This window comes from Balaenoptera physalus (genome assembly GCF_965194825.1).
Source record: "Balaenoptera physalus genome assembly, chromosome: 14".
NCBI lineage: Eukaryota > Metazoa > Chordata > Mammalia > Artiodactyla > Balaenopteridae > Balaenoptera > Balaenoptera physalus.
In genome coordinates, this window is record NC_138893.1 from 24,181,512 (window position 1) to 24,203,137 (window position 21,626).

Sequence of the window (21,626 nt, forward strand, 5' to 3'; positions counted from 1 at the left end):
TGAAGGAGAGGATGACAGCAAAGAGAGCTAAGAGGTTGTGAAAAGGAAGGGAGGCTGCAACAAAAGAAAAATAGGTAAACTGGCCTACATCAAAACGAAATCTTCCGTGCAACAAAGGACAGAATCAACAGAGTGAAAGGGCAGCCCACAGAATAGGAGAAAATATTCGCAAGTCATGTGTCTGATGAGGGGTTAATATCCAGAATGTATAAGGAACTCCTACAATTCAACAAGAAAAAACAACCTCATCAAACAATGGACAGAGGACATGAAAGCACATTTCTCCAAAGAAGATATGCAAATGTCCAATGAGCACATGAGAAGATGCAGAACATCACTAATCATTAGGGAAACACAAATCTAACCACACTGAGTTACCATCTCATACCCACTAGGCTGGCAACTATTTAAAAACCAAACAAAATAAAACAGAAAATAGGAAGTGTTGGTAAAGATGTGAAGAAATTGGAACCCTTGTGCCCTGTTGGTGGGAATAAAATGGTGCAGCCACGATGGAAAACAATATGATGGTTCCTCAAAACATTAAAAGTAGAACTACCGTATCATCCAGCAATTCCACTTCTGGGTATATCCCCAAAAGAATTGAACACAGGGTCTCAAAGAGATATTTGTACATTTACGTTCATAGCAACATTATTCGCAATTAGCCAAAAGTGGAAGCAATTCAAGTGTTGACCATGGATGATGGATAAACGAAATGTAGTCTATATACACAATGGAACATCATTCAGCCTTAAAAAGAGCAGAAATTCTGACACATGCTACAACACGGATTGACCTTGAAAACGTTATGTAAGTAGAATAAGCCAGTCACAAAAGGATAAATGCTGTAAGATTCCACTTCTGTGAGGGTCCTAGAGTACTCAGAGTCATAGAGACAGAAAGTAGATGGTTGTTTCCAGAGGCTGGGGGGGTGGAGGTGGGGAGGGGAAATGGGATTTGTCATTTAAAGGGCAGAGAGTTTCAGTTTTGCAGGATGAAAAATGTTCTAGAGAGGAACGTTGGTGATGGTTGCACAACAATGTGAGTACACTAAATGCCTCCGAACTGTACACTTTAAAATGTTTGAGATGATAAAGGTTATGTTTTGTGTATTTTACCATAGTTTTTAAAAATTAAAATTAAAAATCAAAAGAACATAAGTGGAGGTAAATGGAGGCATTGGACCAGGCACCTTCCCTATGGAAAGATATAGGAAGAAAAGAGAAAAAAACAAGTTCATAAACTGAAGCATAAATGAGGGGGTGAAGCAAGTTGCTTTGGAAGTACTGAAACTGGTGTGCATTTTGCCAAGGTGGAGTTGGTCCCTGGGTGACAGAAGTAGCTGTTAGGATGACGTGGAAAATAGGTACACATAACATTTTTCAGTGTCTGCCTCCCACCATCTGCCCCCCACAAAATATTCTACATAACTTCTAGCGATCCGCTTACCAAATGTCCTCTGATGCTGAGGTTTCACATGGCAACCCTTTCCTGGCAATTTGTGAGAAATGATGAAATAGTGTGTGGGCTGATGGCAATTAATGCCTCAGAAAAAGTCTGTCCTTGGCATGAAATAAGATTCCTTCTTCATCAGCGGAGGGAGTGTGGGTTTTGCTTGGTGCTGGCGGTGCAGCTGGGTGGGTGGGTCTCCGATACTTTGAGCCTTCCCACCTGATACCCAGAGCAGCCCAGGGGATACCTTTTGGTTTTGAAATTGCCTGTCTGGATACTTGATATTATTGTTGCAACAAAGTCAACTTATGTTTGCTGGAAAGGGTTTTGTGTATAGACTGACAGATTAAAAGAGGAACAGTGCCATTTTATATTACTTGTTTGTTGAAGGTATTTATTTATTTTTTAGAGATTTTACATCTTCTTGTTTGCTTGTTTATATATAACAATGTTTGGAGGTGGCAGGGGTGTGCAGTTAACAAGCTGATTGCATCACTAGTCACGTATTCCATAGGTGATGTTGACAGCATAAAATCCTTTCATTCATACATTCTCTCGTCCTCTCATTAATCTGCAACGTATTGGTGGAATGTCTGCTGTATGTCGAGCTCTGCACTGGGTCCTAGGGACTTGAAGGTCTTCCAGTTTGGGAAGAGATGACCAACACTACAAGTGTTTCATGACCACTTGTGCCAACACTACGTGATCATGGAAAAGGTGGTGACTAGTCCTGCATAGATGTGCCAGGCCCACACAGAAGTGACTTTGAGGTGGACTTGGAGAGAGGGGAGGGTTAACATAGATGGGACAACACATTCCAGGAGAGGAGAGCCCCGCCCAGGTCGGCGGGATGGAGAAATCGCCCTTCGGGATGCCCCAGTGGCCGCCCAGGCTCCACCCGGTTTCTCCCTGTAAGGGCTACGCTGCCCTCCTCTTCCTCCTCTGACTTCTGGGCCGGACCGCCCTCCTTTGTTGAGCCTTGCCCTCTGTGTGCCTTTGGTGTAGGTTCCTGGCTTCACTCTCACAGCAGCGTCTGCTTCTAGGGAGAAAGTCTTGTCCCAGGGAAGAAGCCTCTAGAAGAAGGGCAGAAGAGGAAACTCTGGCCCCAGAAGTCTCAGTGGAGCACACGGCTGGCTGCAAACCTGTTCTTCCCCTCCGTGACTTCCAAGGAAGGTTTGTACCTGTGCGACCACACGACATGTTTCTCCACTGAGCCTCCCTGAGAATTTCATCATCCTTCTTAGGGGGTTCTGTCCTGCAGCTCCCCTGCTGGTCCCTGGGCTCAGCCCACCAGGAGGAACCTGCGGGACACACCCTCATTTCCATCAGGAGGACTTGGATGTGAAAGAAGCTTCCTTCCATAGCGAGGGGCTGCTCTGGGGGTCTTCAGGGCAACAGACACACCTCTGAGGTTGAACAGGTGGATGGCTGCTTCATTCCTGGTGTTAGGAAGGTGCTCAGGCTTCCAGTGTGAGGCCCCATCGCACCTCCCACCACCGCCCCCCTGCAGCTTCTGCCGAGCCCAGGGAAGAGTGCCTGCTTTGGCATCTTTTATTCATAGGCCCGTCATGAAGCAGGCTCCCAGGGGGCGTCCACAACAGCATGAGTGATGTTATTTAAAACCATCTTGCCACTTGATAGTAAAAGTGGAATCATTCTTGCAGTGCAACTTATCAATCGCTAAATATGACTTTTTAATGCTTTTCCCTATGGAAGGTCAAGTTCGAATGAATAACGGGTGTGATATCTTTGGTGGCTGCTTGTGGCTTTATGTTTTTCCTTAATGTATCTGAATAAGGAGTTCTCCTTTGGGGATGTCATTCAAGAGAGGCCCCTTCCTCTTCAGCAGGGACGCTGCTGGCTGTTCCCTGAGAGTGGAGGCGTTCTGTATATCAACACAGCAGAAGAATAAGAGGACCAAAGCTGGATCCTGCTTTAGAGCAGGATGTCTCATCAGTCGGGGGAAGGTCTTCACCATGGCAAATGGAAGCACCGTAGCCTGAGTCGTCCTAGTTAAAATGAAACCAGGAAAACGTGGACAACCACCGGGACGGTGCAGACTTAGGTCATAGTGCAAGGTCATGCCCACCTTGGCATTAAAATTAACAACGGGAAGATTTAGGGTCCTGTTTGCTAACCTCCACTTGGTGTCTCACGGGGTGGACATAGAGAGATGGGACCTCAGTCGGGGAGGGAGGAAGCCAAGTTTTAAGAGACGGTTACCAAGTGGTCCACATCGCTCCAGGTCACATACGTGTTGATGTGTAGGAGTATGTGATAACTACTGGACCTGTTCCAGAGTCTCCACAGGACGGTTCTGCTGTAGTCATCTTGATGATGGGTCGGTCTATGGACATGGCTTCAAGGCTCTCCTTTCTTTTGCTATTTTCTTATTCTGTGACATTTGTTCTCAGTGTTGGGTGGAGGGATGTTTCCCCTCAATGGCAATGTCTGGGGACATTTTTTGATAACTATGACTTGGAAGGTTGCTACTGGTACTCACTGGGGAGAGGCTAAAGTTACTAAAGTTACACAGAACACTCATAATTCAATGTTAAAAAAACCCAAACAATCCCATTAGAAAATGGGCAAAGATATGAGGAGACATTTGACCAAAGAGGATATACAGATGGAAAATCAGGACATGAAAGAAATTCAAAAGTATCACCGATTAGGGAAATGCAAATTTAAACCACCAACTATACACCTATCAGGATGGACAATTTTATTTTAAAGTGACAGCACCAAGTGCTGGTGAGGTTGAGGAGAAACTGGATTTCTCGTACAGGAACGTAAAATGGTGAAGGTACTCTGGAAAACAACTCGACAGTGTCTTAAAAAGCTAAACTATCACATGACCCAGAAATTGCATTGCTGGATATTTAGCCCAGGGAAATGGGAACATGTTTATACAAAAGCCTATGTATGAATGTTTATGGATGCTTTATTCATAATAGGCAAACACGAAAACAATCCAGATGGCCTTCCATGGATAAACGGCTAAAGAAATTGTGATGCATCCACACCATGAAATACTATTTAACTGTGAAGAACAAACTCCTGACACATACATCAACCTGGGCAGACTTCCAGAGAATTACACTGAGTGACAAAGAACCACCACAAAGGCTACATGCCACATGATTCCACTTACATAACATTCCTGAAATGACAAAATTATAGGAATGGAGAATAGATTAGTGTTTGCCAGGAGTTGAGGAAGAGCCAGAATAGCACTGAAGTGGATGAGGCTGTAACTGGGTGGCATCGGGGGTCATTGGGATGGCGGAAATGTCCTGTTTCTTGACTATATCTCTGTCAGTGTCCTGGTTGTGACGATGTTCTATAGTTTTGCAAAATGTTATCATTGGAGGAAGCTGGGTGAAAGTACACATGATCTCTGTATTATTTCTTACAATTGCATGTGAATCGACAATTATCTCAAATAGAAAGTTTAATTTTTAAAAGCATAAAACAAGCAGTTCCATGTAATAGAACTTACCCTCCCTAGGAGTCATTTATAATACTTATGCTTTTATGAGACAAACTTACATAGAGTGAAACACATAGATCTTGAGTGTAAAATTTGATGAGTTTTGATCAATGTTCACACCCATGTAACCCCATCCCCTCAAGATACAGGACTCCCCCATCATCCCAGAAGGTTCCTCTGGGTCCCCTTCAAGTCAATCTTTACCCCCATAGCAACCTCTGTCCTAATTTCTGTCACTATACATAATTTTTCCTGTTCTTGGATTTTATAAAATATGGACTTATTAAGTTTGTTTTCTCTTTTGTCTGGTTTCTTTCATTCCATGTATCTTTTTTTGGTATTAATCAATCTTGTAGGTATCAATAACATATTATTTTATTGCTGAGTGGCAATCCATTATCTGAATAAGCCACAATTTGTTTTTCTATTTTCCTATTGATGGACATTTGGGGTGTTTCCAATTTGGGGCAGTTATGACTAAGTCTGCTAAGACAATTTGGACGAGCCTATTGCAGACCTATATCTTCATGTATCTCAGGTACATAGTTCAGAGTGAGACTGTTGGTCACATGGCAAATGGACTCCCAAAGTGGGGAACGACCAGTAAAATTCTTCTCTGTAACGCATGAGTTCTGGTTACTTCACACCCTCATGGTGTTTTGTACGGTCAATTGGTCAGTTTTGTTTGTTGGTTTCTTTATTGATTTTAGCCATCCTGGGGAGGTGTGACATGATATCTCCATTGGGTGTTAATTTGCATTTTCCCTGGTAATTAATGACATTCAGCCAATTTTCATGAGCATATTAATATTTAATTTGCATCAGTCATTTGTGTACCTGATTTTGTGAAATGACTAGTCAGGTCTTTTCTTACTGGATTGTTGTTGTTTCTTTGTTGTTGATGTGTGGAAGTTCTTTATATATAATGGATATTCTGTATATGTTCTGGATTCCTTTGTCAGATATACATGTTATGAATTTTTTTTCTACCAGTTTGTGAATTGTGCTTTCATGTTCCTGGTGGTGTCTTTTTTTTTTTTTTTTTTTTAAATTAATTTATTTATTTATTTAGGCTGTGTTGGGTCTTCGTTTCTGTGCGAGGGCCCTCTCCAGTCACGGCGCACGGGCCTCTCACCGTCGCGGCCTCTCCCGTTGCGGAGCACAGGCTGCAGACGCGCAGCCTCAGTAATTGTGGCTCACGGGCCTAGTTGCTCCGCGGCATGTGGGATCTTCCCAGAGCAGGGCTCGAACCCATGTCCCCTGCATTGGCAGGCAGATTCTCAACCACTGCGCCACCAGGGAAGCCCCTGGTGGTGTCTTTTGAAGGGCAAAAGTTTTAAATTTTGATGGAAACTAATTTATCCATTGTTTCTTTTATATTTCATGCTTTCTGCATCCTCTTATATTCTTGTCAGCTCTGAGGTTGGGAAGATTTTCAAACATGTTTTCTTCTATAAAGCCTTAATACTTCTGGATTTTACTTTTAGTTCTATGACACATCTTGCATCAAGTTTTATGGAGTATAAAAGGTAGGGGTCCAATACTTGTTTTCTTGTGTTGTGGTTCATACTTTTATCCTGTAGTTTCAACACCATTTGTTGAAAAGACTTTTGAACAGTTTTCCCTATTGAACAGTTTGTCACGCCTTGGCTATTCTTGCTTTTTACACTTGTATATCTATTTTAGAATTAGCATATCAAGTATATACAAAGTATGTATATACCCTCACCTTTGATTATTTTGTTTGCATTAAAATTATACATCACTTTGGGAAGAATTGACAGCTTTAAAATATTGAGTCTTCCTATCCATATATATGGTCTATCCACTTTTAAAGTTTTTTTTTTAAATAAATATCTCAAGAAAGTTATACAATTTCAGCCATAAAGAAACTATACATTTTTCGTTGTTGGATTACTCTTAGGAATCTCATCATTTTTGTTACTATTTTAAATACTACATAATTTTAAATTATATGTTCCACTTGCATTTATTATGAAAATGCAAATAACTTTTATATATCGATCTTTCAAAACTTGCCAAACTCTCTTTTTATTCTTTTAGTATTTGCTCTAGAAATTCTAGCATGCATATTTAACTTAAAGTTAAAATTTAATAAATATCTTTACTTCACCCCAGATTTGCATGCTATCTCTGTGCAGTGAGGTAGTTCTAACTTAATTTTTACCCCCACCAAGTACGGTTGGGTTGATGCAGGTGTATGTCCTGCCCGCACCTTTACTGTAATACTTACTCTGCTCAGTCTTGCTGGGGGCGCCCCTGACCTTCCTCCTGGCATCAGTTACCTTCTTTCTCTAGAACCTCACTGTAACTCCCTTTAGCGAGGGCCATTGAAGTAAGCACTCCCCGTTTTTATCAGTTTTCACAAGTTTTTATTTTGCCCTTGTTTTTGCATTCCACGGATGTTGGGTACCATGTTCCATATTTATCAAAAAAGGTGAATTTTGTTATCACCTTTTAAATTTTGTCTATACACTTGCTGATTTCTGTATTTGTCGAGCTGGTCTATTGGTTACTAAGAGGGAGGTGTTAAAATTTCCCGGTGTGTTTACTCATTTTGTCTACTTAAAAAATTCTGCTGATAATTATTTTTTATATTTTGAGGTTATGTTATTAGGTACATATACATTTAGAACGGAATTATCTTCTTATGTCATTATATGCCGCTTCTCTTCAATCTCTAATAATGTTCCTTGTTTTAAAGTATACTTCGATATCAGTGTACCTAAATCAACTTTCTTTAGGCTAGTGTTTGTAGCCAGGGCTGTCCCTAGTGTTTGTGGGGCCCTGGGCAAGTATTTTATGTGGGGTGCTATCTATAAAACTAATTTAAATGAAATATATATTAGAAACCCATGGGTCCATTTGAGGTATCATGATTTATCCATGAAGATTTAGAACAATGGACAGAGACGCGGCTTTATTCTCCAATCAGTGTACGTGAAGATGCTTGGTCGTTGGGAGACACCATCTCTTCCTGTTCAGGTCCAGGAATCTTCTCTTTGTTATTTGTTGCCAAGGGCACCATTCCTGGCCAATTTCTTGTTTCCCAACAGGAGAAAAAGATGGCAATGCTGTTGTGACTCGCAGTGCGTGGCCCTGGGGACCTGTGTGCCTGGACCAGCCCGCGTCTCTCGCCTCTGTGGTTTAATACTGTGTGTGTTACTTCCTGCATCATGACTGCAGAAACTGCTCCGTCGGTGCTGCTGGCCACGAACCCTGGCTTCCAATGAGCCACTCAGAGCTTGTCCCTGGGCTTCCTTTGTGGTGATCACACACTCAAGTCTGCTTCAGAGCACACGGGGGATGAGCTGGGGTCTGTCACACTTCCAGAAACCAGGGACTTGTGACTTCTGTACACTCTGGAAAATATTTGGCCATCATCTCTGAATATCGTGTCTCTCCTCTCTTCTTTTTCTCTTTCCTCACTTCCGGGAACTCTTACTAGACACACGTTAGCCCTTTCACTTTGTCCTCCATGTTTCCTCTCATCACTTTCACATCATCCGGTGCTTTCTCACTGTGGTGTTTTCTGGGAGATTCCTTCCTCCTCTCATTCATTTATCTCTTCAGCTCTGTCTGATCTCCTTTTTAATCCACATGCAGTGTTTTAAACTTCAAACACTGTGTTTTTCATTTCTAAAAGGTTTATTAAATCAATTTACAAATTCACCTAGCTGTCTTTTATTATCTCTTATTTTTTAGAGGCAACTTTAGTGCATTATTTTAAAATATTTTGGAAGAGCTCACTAAAATATTTAAGTGTTATTTGAAGATGTCAAGCACACCTATTTTATATTCCACGTCTTATAATTCTAACACTCTTCATCTTTTGGGGTCTGATGCTTCTGTTTTAATCTTTTCCCGCAAACCTCCATCACCTCTTTCCTCCTGTGCTTCTTGCTTTGCGATGTCCCTTTGATCGTCTTCTGTGACATGTCTCTGGGGACTGCATTTACTATGTCTTCCTCGAGAGGGTTTGTATTCCTTACTGCCAGGTGCCTGGGGCCACCTCCCATCAGGGACCACTTCAAATATGTTTTTTTGTCATGTGGGACAGTCCGTAGTTATAAATTATCCAAGGAGGCATTCTCCACCCACCAGCTGGAATCTGACGCACAAAGAGCAAGTTTCTGACCATCTCTGTTTGCAGGACAGTCTTCCTGGTGGCTGCGTGGTTCCTGGACAGCTGGTCCAGGGCTCTTTCTTCTATCAACAAGGCCAGGAAGAATTACAGATGGACAGACTTGTCTGGGGAGGAAAGAGAGCGCCCTCGGGGCCGTCACCCCGAAAGGCCCAGCCCGGCCGGACCCAGACCCGCCTGGGAGTCTCGCGGGCTGCCTGCTCCCCACAGCGGCAGCACAAGAAAGCAGGGGCACTTGGTTACCGGGGCAGCAAATGTCCAGGTCAGATGACGGATTCAGCTTAATCATGTTTCCATTTTGGGTTCTCTTGTCATTTTTAGCTTCTAGGAATCTCTGTACCTTTTCTTTTTTTCCCAATTCAGCCCTGTCTTTTTTTTTTTTTTTTTAAGTTTTAATCATACTTTTAAAAAAATGTTTCATACTAGAAACTCTGTTCAAGACACATTTCATCTGACGAGTGTACGGATGAGTGCTGGTCTGTTATGTTCCTGGATCCAAGAACACAATGCACGCGGCTTACAGTCTAGAGATTCCTGTGCTCCGGGCAGGGGGTGTCCAGGTGACTCGGGACCCCCAGCGAGTGCCCTCCTTCCTCCCCACCCCCTGGGGAGTCACTGTCACTGTCAAGGGGCACCTGCAGCAGGTCGACCTGAAGCAGGAGGATGAGGGGGTGACAGATGGCCCTCGGACAGGGCGTGGGGGCCAGGGGCCCGCGTGCAGCTTCTCCGCGGCGGCTGGGGGAGTGAGACTGCAGCAGGGGCCGCAGGGAGCCTCCGAGGGCTGTTTGGGAAGAGGAGAGGGGAAAATTAGGGGAGGTGGGGGGCTCTGACCATCAGCGAGGCAGCGGGCCTTGGGGAGAGCCGGCCACCTTGGGGCTCAGACCTGCTCCTTGGCTCAGCCCCGGTCACTGAGCTGACCGGTGCCCCCGGCCCACCACGCCCCGGGCGGGTCCCCGTGAAGGTCAGAGGCTCCCTGAGCGAACCCCTGTGCGGTGCCCACACCCGGGCGGTACACAATTGTATATTAAAATCAGAAAAAGTGACACTGCTGCCCCGGGCTGAGGACACGGCTTGCTCCCCAGCGCTGGCTTTCTGTGTGTGCGCAGACGGTCTCGGGCAGAGGCAGCAGCTCCAGGGGAGAGGCCCACTCAGCCTCCTCCGGGCAGCAGGGCTGAGGCAGGCTGTCAATTCAGGTGAACATTTAACCTTCACAGATTCAAACAGTCACCCTGGTCAGAGAAAGAGAGGGTGGAGAGGAGAGGCTGGGGGAGGGCAGGCGCCACTGGTTAGAACCGCACAGCTGGGCCGGGCTCCCGGGGCCCCTCCAGGCTCAGGGCGGGTCTGGGTCCGGCTGGGCTGGGCCTTTCGGGGTGACGGCCCCGAGGGCGCCCTCTTTCCTCCCCAGACAAGTCTGTCCGTCTGTAATTCGTCCTGGCCTTGTTGATAGAAGGAAGAACCCTGGACCAGCTGTCCAGGAACCAGGGTGCTGGCCTTGCCTCAGCTGCTGGAGGGGCCTCAGGCACCCAGGGCCGCAGCCGGGACTTGGTAAGGAGGGCACAGCTCCCCGGGCTCCTGCAGCCCCCCATCCAGCGTCGTGGGTGTCTCCTCTCCCACAAAGCGGAGGCCACGGCAGCATCCAGAAGGGTCTGGGGGCCCGGCCTGGGCTTGGTTCTGGAATGCACAAATCTGTGTCTGGTCGAGCGAAAGGAGCTCTCATCTTGAAATGAACAGCATGGGGTCTGGGATGATTTACCTGCTTCCCTCCTTCAAGGCTGTTTTATCCTATATGTCGTATTGTGTTGTATTGTATTGTACGGTATTTGCCTTTTTCCCTGTGCTGAGGAAGTATCCCTTCTGAGGCATCCAAGGCCCAAGAGGGTGGCCATGTCTGGCTGGCCCGGTACCTAGCCAATGGACCCCAGGCAGTGAGTGGGACTCCCAGAGTTCAGGTGCCCAGGGGTGGGCGAGGCCCTGAGCCAGTTTTGCCGGTTGGGAGCACAGAAAGTCTGCTGTCCCATCACCATCTCATGGTAGGAATGTCCCTCAACAGCACAAGCTCTTTGGGCTTTTGCACATTTTGTTTTAGTTTGGGACGGAGTTCAGAAACGTTTGCACACACATGCTGTTATTATCGGAATTTGTGTGCCTCCCTAAAATCACGGGTTGAAAGCCTAGCCCCTAATGTGCTGGTGTTTGGAAGTAGGGCCTCTGGGAGATGATCGGATGATGAGCTCACGGAAGAGGAGCCCCTGTGACGGGATTCGTGTCCTTATAAGAATCCCAAGAGAGCTTGCTTTCCTTCTGCCCTCGGCCATGTGAGGACACAGCAAGAATACAGCCACCTGTGGACCAGAAAGCAGGTCCTTACCAGACACGGACTCTGACGGCACCAGCCTCCAGAACTATGGAAAGTAAAGGTTTGTTGTACAAGCCGAGTCTATGATATTCTGTTGTAGCGGCTGATGGACTAAGACACCTTACCTCTCCTCGAGCTACGGTGTTCCAGGCAGTGGGGACACAGCCCTGACGAAGTGGCTGAGGAGCGGCGTACATGCTGCTGGGCAGAGACACGAGGTGAAAATGGCGCACGTGTACTTTACTGACCCTTATGAACCCCAGCGACAGCCTACTCAGTGGTTCGGCGGGCAAGCATCCCCGGCTGGTCTCCCTCGCTTTGCCTCCATCGGATCCCTGCTAAGTTGATGTGACTTACCTCTAGCTTCCGTTGGGGGAAACTGAGCCTACAAAGGTGGCAGGACTTGTCCAGAAGCACGCAGCCACTCAGGACACATGGATCGCAGACTGAGCTCAGAGATCCCACACTGCGTGTTAACACTGGCTTGATCCAAATCTGTCTCACGTATGGACAGCTGAGGCCCAGGGATGTCAGGGACTTGGCCAGCAGGTGCCGGGGGTAGGAGGGACTGAATCCTTATGAACTGCCTGATAGGGCTTGGAGGCTGGGCCGTGGGGTCTCTGCCCCCCAACCACTTACAGACATCCTAGGGAATGGCTTGCATGCAGGGGAAAGGCTGCCACTTTGCTGAGCCATCCTGCCCTGTCTGATCTCCTGGTCACTCTGGGAAGCTCACAGAACAGGTTGTTGAGCAGCAAGATGGCCCAGCTGTCCTTCCACCGGTGTCCCCACGAAAACCTCACTCCTGGGGCCCCCCCGGTTTCACGTATGCACCTCTATTTTACTACTTAGCTCCTTAAATAATCAAAACTTTTGCCCTGTGTAGTTCTGAACATAGAAAAAGGTCAGAAGTTGGATGCCCCAGAGATTGGTCCCAAAGCAAGTCTATTTCAATATATTTATTAATGAGTTGGAGAAAAGGTTAAGTGGCAGAATGTGCTGAATGCACAGAATTATTTAAGTTAACAGTTCAGGGAAGACAAAACACAGACTATCTGCTGTGAAACTGTATTTTTTTCTTACCGTAAGAATATTTTGTCAAGGTGAAAACTATTAAGACAGGCAGCGGCGCAGAGAGTACTTCAGGCACCTCCATCTTTTCTTCTGTTGAGATGTAACTCACCGTTGAGGTTAGAGAATTTGGATTTGAAGGATTAGGCTCGCTGGGTTCAGAGCTGTCACCTCTCAGGAAAGCATGCTGCTGGTGAAATCAAAGACTTGTAGAGAACAGCTGCCCGGCTGCGCCCTGCCAACGTGAAGGGAAGCGTGTGAACACGTATGAGGTCAAGGATGGACGCGTCACCCTGGCCTGAGCACGACCACCCGCCGGTGACTGGTCTGCTGAAGGACCCCACTTCCACCCTTCTCAGCGCTCTGAGGGCCGGCACACGGCTCACACCGCGGGTCGGATCCAGACGTGGATGGCCACCTTGCCTAGCGAGCCTGCATGGCAGGCCTGGCATCCTGGTGGCTTGCATGCTGCTCACGGGCAGGGGAGGGGTGCTGTGACGCTCAGCACTCCGGTCAGCTCTGCTACTGGGGACGGCGGGGACCAACCTCTCCCCAGGAATCTTGCTCTCCTGGTGCCTCTAAAGAAACGTGTTCTGGGCTATGTCATGATTTCAGGCTCTGCACTTTGGAGTTGGTGCCAATTTGAACCTGGTTGGAACTGCAAAGTGTAGCCTTGTACAGAGGAGGCTGATGAGCCTGAGAAGGCAGAGGGGACCCTCTCAGGGCGCTAATTGCTGAAGCGTCTCACCTGCTCGAGTCCGGCACAGCGGGGCTTCCCCGACCTCCTGTTACCTCGTGCTCCCGGTTACGCCTCCTAACAGTAAGACTGTGTTAAAAACGCACTTGATAATCTACATTCTTTCCCAGTTCAGACCAAGCTGCTTCTCCTCCTGAATTATTTCCAATTAGCAGGGCTGTTGTAACATGTTTCCCAGTTGTGGCCCCTCTTACGTGTCAGCGTGTGGCCTGGCCACAGTATAATTAAGCAGAGTGACGGCCAAGTGTGCCCTTCACAGGGACACGGGCGGTGGGAATTCCCGCCCCCTCCTCCGCTCCAGTTAAGGAATCCAGGGAACGAGTGCTTTATGTGGGACAGATGGGAGCAGGGTTGACACACTGGCTTCATCTGGTGTGAGATCAGCGTGCTTTGACAAGATAAAATAAAAGTATACACAAGCACAAATGTTTGTGTCCAAATAGAAAGTTTGGGTGTTTTCTGACTGGCAAACGCCCTACTTAGCACACATCATGGCGGCTTTCTAGCTGTCTGGTCAGGCTCTGTAGAGAAAACGCAAACGATTTCATGTCTCCAGACCCCACAAATCATGCCACCAGATGTGTGTGCCGAGAATAAGGCCGATGAATCGTGTGGCTTGTGAGAATGCATGGCACCAAAGGTCTCCATGTCCCTCCTTGTCTAAGTGCCCGTAAATCATGTTCTGATAAGATTAAAGGCCTCCGTCCCCTCCCCCAGCAGCTGGGATCACCAGAGAGCCCTGGGAAAGGAAAGGGCCCAGGAAGGGACCAGGAGCAGAGGTGGGGTGACCTCAGCGGGGATGCTGGGCCAGGCCCTCTCCCACCATTGGCTCTCTGGACCCGGGGCACCAGGATAAGCAGGGCCACTGCTCTTTGTGGTCACCTGTTTGGGGTTGTCACCATCTCCCAGACTCTAAGCTGCATGGGGGACATCTGTCTTCCTCACCATCATTCTCCAGAGCCCAGGCTGTCTTGGTGTGGGTCCCAGGAAGCTGTCTCTCTGGGTGGACACATTCCTGTGCCTGGCTGGACCCCAGTCCCTCTCCTGGCTGGGCACCCTTATGCAGGACACAACCTGCAAAGCCCTGGCTGGGTTATTGTCTGTTGGATGGGATGTGGTCAGACAGCTGGCCTGTCTTTGCACCCACTGGGGGCTCAGTAATGATCCCAGGCTGGGGTTTCAATCCAGCATGAAGAGTATTCTGATCTAGTCACTGGACACTCAGCTGTTGTGGAGAGGAGAGGGGAGAGCACGTGGTTCCTGCCATCCAGGGCCTCTACTGAGCCGACCCGAGATCAGTGTGGACCTTGGGAGGTGCTCCACGGAGGGCGGCGGGTCCGGACGCAGGGAGGGGGGCCTCTGCCTTGTCCTGAGCAGCCCTCAGTAACTGCCCGGGGTGTCTGGTTTTCAGGGTCTTCACTGTGCCCCACACGGCGTCTATGCACTCCAGTGTTTGCGACATTTTACCTACGACTTAGATCGATGGATGGTGGGAAGTTAGGTGGGTAGATGGGTGGTTCTTTATGGCTACAAAATGGACAGGCTGCTGAGTAGGGTGTGCTGCTGTCCCACGTCGGCTACTGACTCCCACTCAGGGCAGACCCACCTCCACTCCTACACGTCCTCCGTGAGCTTTCCGCTTTGCTGTTGTTCAGGGTTCCTCTAGGTATTTTCAACAATGTGGGGAACCGCTCATGCTATGATGCTGAGTGAAAAATAAGGTTTTAAACTATTTATTATAAAATGCAATTTAATATAAAATGTAATACGATAAGATGCTATAATATATGCTATACATATATTACTATATGTAATATATATACAATATACATTACCATGCTATATAGAGAGAGATGAGAAGACAAAAATACTACGGAGGGGAGGTCAACAAAAGGTGCATATTCCTTTTCCCTGAGTGGGTTTGATTCATGATGCTTTTCTATATTTTCCAGATATTCTGCAATACCACATTTATAATAAAAACAATAATAATACCCTTTAACAAACGAGCACGCTCCTGCCCGTCCAGGGTGGTTTCGTGCTACCACCTGCCTCGGTTCCCCTCCGTGTTTCCTAGAGAGCCTCACTCCCCATTACGGGGACCCCCTGACGGCCTCTCCTCTCCCGCTCTGTGCTCGCCTGGGGTGACCCCATCCACATCTCCGATCTCCGCCACCACCGCGGAAGGCTACCCCTCTCCATTCTTGTGCTACTTCCAGTTCCGTGTCTTCATCCAAGACTTTGCTCCTGACTCCAGACAACCGTGCCATGGACAGATCTTTCCAGGTGTCCCTCGGAGCCTTCCACGTCGTCCTGTCTGGAGCAACCTCTCCTCTCTGCAGCTCGTCCCCAAAGGCTCCTCATCTCTGGGAAGGGATGCCCAGCTGCAGACTCCCGAGTCTGGCAGAACTTTGGAAATCACTCTTACACCCGCTCCTTGTCAGCCCACACCAACTCAGATATCAAATCACCAATTCCTCCTCCTGAAGAGGCCGGTCTCCCGAGGCGGCGGTTCGCTTTCGTGGCTTTCATCCAGGGCCTCATCATAGCACAGTTGGCGAGTCTTCAGCAGGGAAGGACCCAGTCGGATCAGCGTTGGTTTTGGAAAGATGTCCTGGCCGTGTGAGCTGGTGGGCGGAACAGGGCCGCTGCTGAGGCAACACCTCAGTTCTCCGCCCCACACGTCCCCACTCCCGCCTGCCCCGTTGCTCTGGGGATTATTTTAACTCGGCAGGCCTGGAGAAGGCATCTCCATGCTTCTCTCTCTCTTTCTTTTGAGGTGGGAGTTTCTCTTATATTTTACTTAGAAAAAGAGTAAAAAAAAAAAAAAACCTTGAAAAAAAATCCTTCTACAAGCTGCAAACTCTTACTTCATCCATCTCTCCCTAACACCCAACATTCTTTTTTTCCAAAACGGTGATAAACAATTCAGAACTCATTAGCATATGAGGATAATTCACACCTTTCTCGTGCTGTGGATCTCGTCTTTCTTCAGTCTGTCACAGATTAGCTGGAAACTTCTGCTGGTTTTGCCTGAATAATACAGACAGAATTAAGGTTGTTTTTATTGGTTAGGAGAACTTGAGACTAGATTGTGTATAAAACTCATTACAAGGAGAATTTGTCACTGATTTTTACAGGGAGATAAAGGGCCTGAGTTTAGGGGGTGCCAGCCCAGGGCTGACCCCCTGGGGGCACTGATAGGTGAGCACACCTGCCCACCAGCGGCACAGGTCTACCTGGCGTGGAGCCTCCACGCACAGATGGGAGATCCCCTGATTTCTGGTCCTCATGGAGAACAAGTCTTCCTGCCTTCAAAGAGTCCTCTTAAATACCCATTGGAAAGAGAGTACCCAAAGGAAAGGGGGCTTCTGGTTGTTCCTGGGTTGAGTGGGGTGTGTGGGGAAAACCTTGAGATGCATGTGATTGAAACAAGAGCCAGAAATAGGGGATAAGTCCATCTCCGGGTTCCCCTGTCATATCAATTAATTAATTAGTGAAAATCGCTCTGCACCTCTGTTGTCCTCTGCTGTGTTCCCAGAATTCAGAGCACAGCATGGTAGGGAAAGGAGTTCAAAACGTTGTAATAAATAAATACAGTCAACCCCATGGAAGGAAGCAGCAAAGGAGTTCGGGCTACTTTGAGGTTCTTTGAATGAACATACTTGTAATTTCCCAGCTCTTGTTCAGAGCCGATCAGCTGCCCAAGGCATCCTGTGCTCAGGGCACTGGAAAGCCCAGGGAGGGATTAAATACAACCAGTTGACAAAAGCATACTTTAGCAGAACCACTTCAAGGACCGGGCTGTGTGGGAACGGGTGAGACTCCCCCCAAAGCACCTGCTGAAGCACCCCCAGATCATGGCTAAACCCTGTTTCCTGGGAGTGTGGGTTCTGTGCACACTGCACTTGCTTTTGCTGAGAGCAGCATGCAAGCCGGGCACTGCCAGCCTCCAAACAATGGAGAAGGGATGAATAACTCCCATTCAAACAGGACCCTTTAAGGGGTCCACCTTAGCCTGCCCAAAGACACCTGCCCCAATTCCTTAGTCTGGCTGTGGCCACCAAGATCAAGCCACATATCACGAGTGTGTGCACACACAAATATATGCGCATGAATTAAGGGCTTAAGCTGAATAGTAACAGTCTTCTAATCTGCAGAGCTTTCTGACTGTAGGTGAGAAAAAACAAAATCTTGCCAGGACTTTTGCATCAAAGAGAGAGATAAACTTGCTAATTGAAAAATGGTTTGCCTGGAGGAAAACATGGAGATGCCAGCTATGTAAATTAGCATATGCCAGGATCTAAAAGAAATCCTGCCAGGCCAGGAGGAAATAAGCAAATTAGAAGAATGAGGAAACAACCCTAGAAGCAAATTGAAAGCACTCTGGTGCTTTAGTTTATCTCAGGAGGGAGGTCGACGGATCAGTCCAGAGGTGAGGGGAGCCCGTGTTTGGAGAGTCCCAGGTGTGTCTGTGGTGTACCTGGGTGGGTGCATGCTCTCCTGCCCAGGTCAGCGTGGGCTTTTCATACAAACTCTTAAAAGCATGCTTCATAATACCTTCCTTCTGCTTTAGGCGGCAGGAAGGCCCTTCACCAAATGGTCTTAAGAAACACTGTGCTTGCGCTGTTGACTGTGGTGGGGTTTCTCCGGCGTAGCGACCTAAGCAGTTCATTAGCACGTGGAAGTCTCCAACCAGCTCTCGGCGACGAACAGCCCAGAGCTGGGCGGGGTCTCAGAGCCCCGGCATCACAAGGAGATACCGCGCGGGACCAGGGCCTGCGGCAGGAGGGAGGTCAGCCGGGGCGCGCGCCGCCTGGCGGCGACCGCGTGTGACCCGCGCGGAACCAGGCTCTGCTGTGCAGGCCGAGCGAGGGTCCTCGCAGGAGGGGTGGTCTTTGGCCTCAGGCAGCCCAGGTTGCACTGCAGAGGCCGCGTGCGGTGGGTAAAGGGGGAGCACAATTCTGGGCCCGGTAGAATCCAGGACCAGTTCACAGTGGGCAATCCCAGAGGCAACCGGATGTCCCGTGCAAAGGCCCGGAGGCGACCCGCCTGGAGTGTGGCGCCTGAACTAGTGGGGCGTTGGGTAGGGGCCGCCGGGGCAGAGGACACGCTGCGGTCTTAGGAAAGTGTTTGGTAGATTTTCCAGGGCGAGAAATCTACCCGTCCCCAGTGGCAATCGGTGTCCGCTGGGCGTCGGGGGCTGCAGTCAGCATCCCCTGGGGACCCTCCGCCCTCGTCCCAAGTTAAGCCAGGCAGAGAGCGGCCCGCGCGGTCCCCGACGGCGCCCCCAGCACCGCCCCGCGGCTGGACGTGCCTGGCTCAGGCGCCGCCACCTTGGCCTCGGCTCGCTGCTGCTGGTGGACCCCGTCTCCCGGCCTGGCCGGGCGCGCCTTCCCCGGCGTGCGCTCCGTCCGCGAGAGCCGGCGGCCTCCAGCGGCCGAACCCGAGCTCCGCGGGAGCCTGGCCAGGCGCGCCCTCTGCGCCCCGCGCCTCCGCCTGCTCCCGCCCCCTCCCCCGCCGCCGCGGGGGTCCCGGGGTGAGTGCTGGCCGGAGCCCGGAACCCGGGGACGCTGCGAGCCGGCGCCGGGCCTGGGGGGCGGCGGCGGTGGCGCGGGCGGCAGCGCCAGCAGAGGAGGAGGAGGAGGGGCTCCCGGCGCGGGGCAGGGGCGGAGCGTGCGGCCGCGCAGCGGAACCAAGTGAGTTCGCTCCGGAGCCCGCGCCGCCGCCGGCCCGTGCCTCTGGCGCCCGCCGCCCGCGCCGCGCCCGCAGCCGCCGCCCGCGCGGGGATGTAGGATGCTGGTGGGCGCCAGGCTCCAGCGGCGGCGGCGGCAGCTGCAGCAGCCGCAGCAGCCTCGGCGGCGGCAGCCTCTCCTCTGGCCGATGAATGCAGACCCGCCGCCGCCGCCGCCGCCGCCCTGGGTTTGGATGGTCCCCGGCTCGGCCGGGCTGCTCCGGCTGGGCGCCGGGGTCGCGCCCCCGCCGGGGCTGCTTGCCTCGGCCCAGCCCTCCGCCGCCCCGCTGCTCCCGGGGCTGCCCGGCTGGCTGCCGTTGCTGCCGCTGCCCTCTGCGCCAGACCACGCCGCCGCCGCAGCTGTGCACCACTACCCCTTGCTCAACGGGCAGGTAACGTGTCCCCCGGCCCCTGGCCCCGGGTTCGGGGTCGCCGGCTTCCCCCCTGGCCCCTGGGCGCGGCCCTCGCCCCGCTCCGGCGGCTCCGGCCCTGTGGCTTGCGCTCTTCCCTCCCGCGGTGGTCCTCGGCTCCCCAGCCCATCACGGCGCAGCCTGGCAGCCATGCCTCGGCAACAAAGTTCATGCTTCGACGTCCCGTTCTGCCTCAAGGCAGTTTTTGCAGTATGTCTTCCCGGTCTCTCAGCCGAGCAGTTTGGAGACCCGCACCCCAAGCTCAGAGTTGGGACCGCCTTGGCCACAACTTTCGCCCGGGCCGGGGTCGTTGTCCAGAACGCGGTGCTTAAGTACCGCCTCCGGAGCCCGGCGTTGCTGCTGCGAACTGTGGCCGACTTACCGAATAGAAGTTAATACTTTTACAGTCTCTGCCAGGCTTGGAAAGCAAACCGGGAATCAATAGCTATTTCTGATTCTGATCTAGTTTTTTTTTTTTTTTCATTTGAAAATAGACTCAGGACAATGCTTAAGAAAATTCAAGCCAATGGAAGCTTGCAGGGAAATCCTGCCTTTAATACTGAGAAATGCTACCGGTGATTTCCACTCCCACCCTAGGTCTGCCTGAGTCCACCAAATTACCTAGTGTCATATTGCACTTTAGAAGAGTTTGGCGTCTAAAACCTGGAATTAAAAAGAAAAAGTGACTGTGCCTTTGATTAATGGTGTAACAGAGCAAGGGAAGCTGGTTTTGGCAAGATCCATTGTTTGCTATCTAACTAGGCAGATGCATTTAAATCAGAGAATAACATGTATTTTATTCCAATGACTGTCCTAATTAGCATATTCAAACGAGTGGATGTTAGAATACACCACATAATTAATTTAATTCCAATATTATATTGTGAGCTTTTCTAAATGATGTTGTTAACTCTTCCTAAACTGGTCTTTACACGTAATGATACATCACATATGTGGTACTGGATATGGTACTTTGATGTGTGATGCAGTTCATGTTGGGGTTTTTTTTGAATAAGCGTTGGTAGCTTTTTTGATATTTCGAAGGGGTTGTCATATCCGAGTGCTACCACTAGAGGTATATGATGTCAAGGAACTACATTTTTTTTTTTTTTTTTTCTGTATAGAAAATGCATTTTTTTCCTTGTGTAAATTTAAAACAAAAAATCTCCCCAAAACTTAGTATTAATCTTTAAAATATTTTGTGCTACCATATTGTGTGTTAAATAACTATTTAAACCAGAAGAACATTTTCACATAACAGGAAATTCAAAAATGCTTTTATGATTTTAAAACAAATACGTATTGAAGTATTCCATACCATTGAACAATGATCTTATTCTCCACTGATAAAGATTCAGTTAATTTAATTAGAGAGACTGTCTCCTAAATTGTCTGCCCCCTTTCCACGTTTGCTGTTTTATTCTGTACATTGGGATCTTCAGTTATGCGATAAGCTCATTTATGTTTTCTTTGCCTTGGAATCTATTTGCATTTGCGAACCTTGGGAAACTTTGATCTTAACCTCTTATTTTGAAAATATTGCTTGTGCCTGTTTCTAAAATGATAAATATAATTAATATAAAATGTTATGTGGAAAAGAATTTCATAAAATATAGCTCTCTGCTTGCTTATAAAAAGAATTCAAGAATTATAAAAGGAATACCCAGCATTTCACCTTTCCATTGTGGTTTCTCATGTTCTCAGGGCAGAAATCCATTTCTTACCATGTTCTCATGGTTTTGTGCTTAGAAGTTCTTTCTTAATATTACAGAAAGCAGTGTTGTAAATGCATTGTGATGATTCAGATATGAAAATTTTTATAAATTTTTAGAATTTTGGAATATTTGTGGGGTTTTTCTTGGACTGGGAAAAAGGAGATTTTTCTCATGATCAAATACATGCATTTTAAAATTCCCTTTTAGAGCAGCTATCCTAGCATCTATTGGTACAAAGTAGAGTTGATTGATACAGGCTAATGAGCACACCCTTCTCTTTTCTTGGGTTTCAGTGGCTGTTTGGTGGTCATTCTCCATCGATTGGACTGTCCCCCTCTTCCACTGTGGAATTGGTGCCCATTTTCCCACATGTCTGCCCATCTTCTCTTCCACTTCCCATTGGGAAAAGTTGGATAGACAAAAGGATACCTAATTGTAAGGTAAAAATGCAGCTAGTCTGATTGGATAAA

At 48.6% G+C, this 21,626-nt stretch overlaps 1 protein-coding gene and 1 long non-coding RNA gene across 2 annotated transcripts in view; both read left to right on the plus strand.

Annotated features, from left to right (window-relative positions):
- The window catches only part of LOC309642169, a 998,009-nt gene that overhangs the window by 178,820 nt on the left and 797,563 nt on the right, over nt 1-21,626 (plus strand). The window lies entirely within an intron of this gene.
- The window catches only part of TCERG1L (transcription elongation regulator 1 like), a 203,670-nt gene continuing 201,038 nt past the window's right edge, over nt 18,995-21,626 (plus strand). Inside the window, exons 1-2 of the mRNA XM_082423207.1 lie at nt 18,995-19,423; nt 21,450-21,596. Of these exons, the coding sequence (XP_082279333.1) occupies nt 19,094-19,423; nt 21,450-21,596 (477 nt within the window). The 5' untranslated portion in view covers nt 18,995-19,093. The remainder of the gene's footprint in view (nt 19,424-21,449; nt 21,597-21,626) is intronic.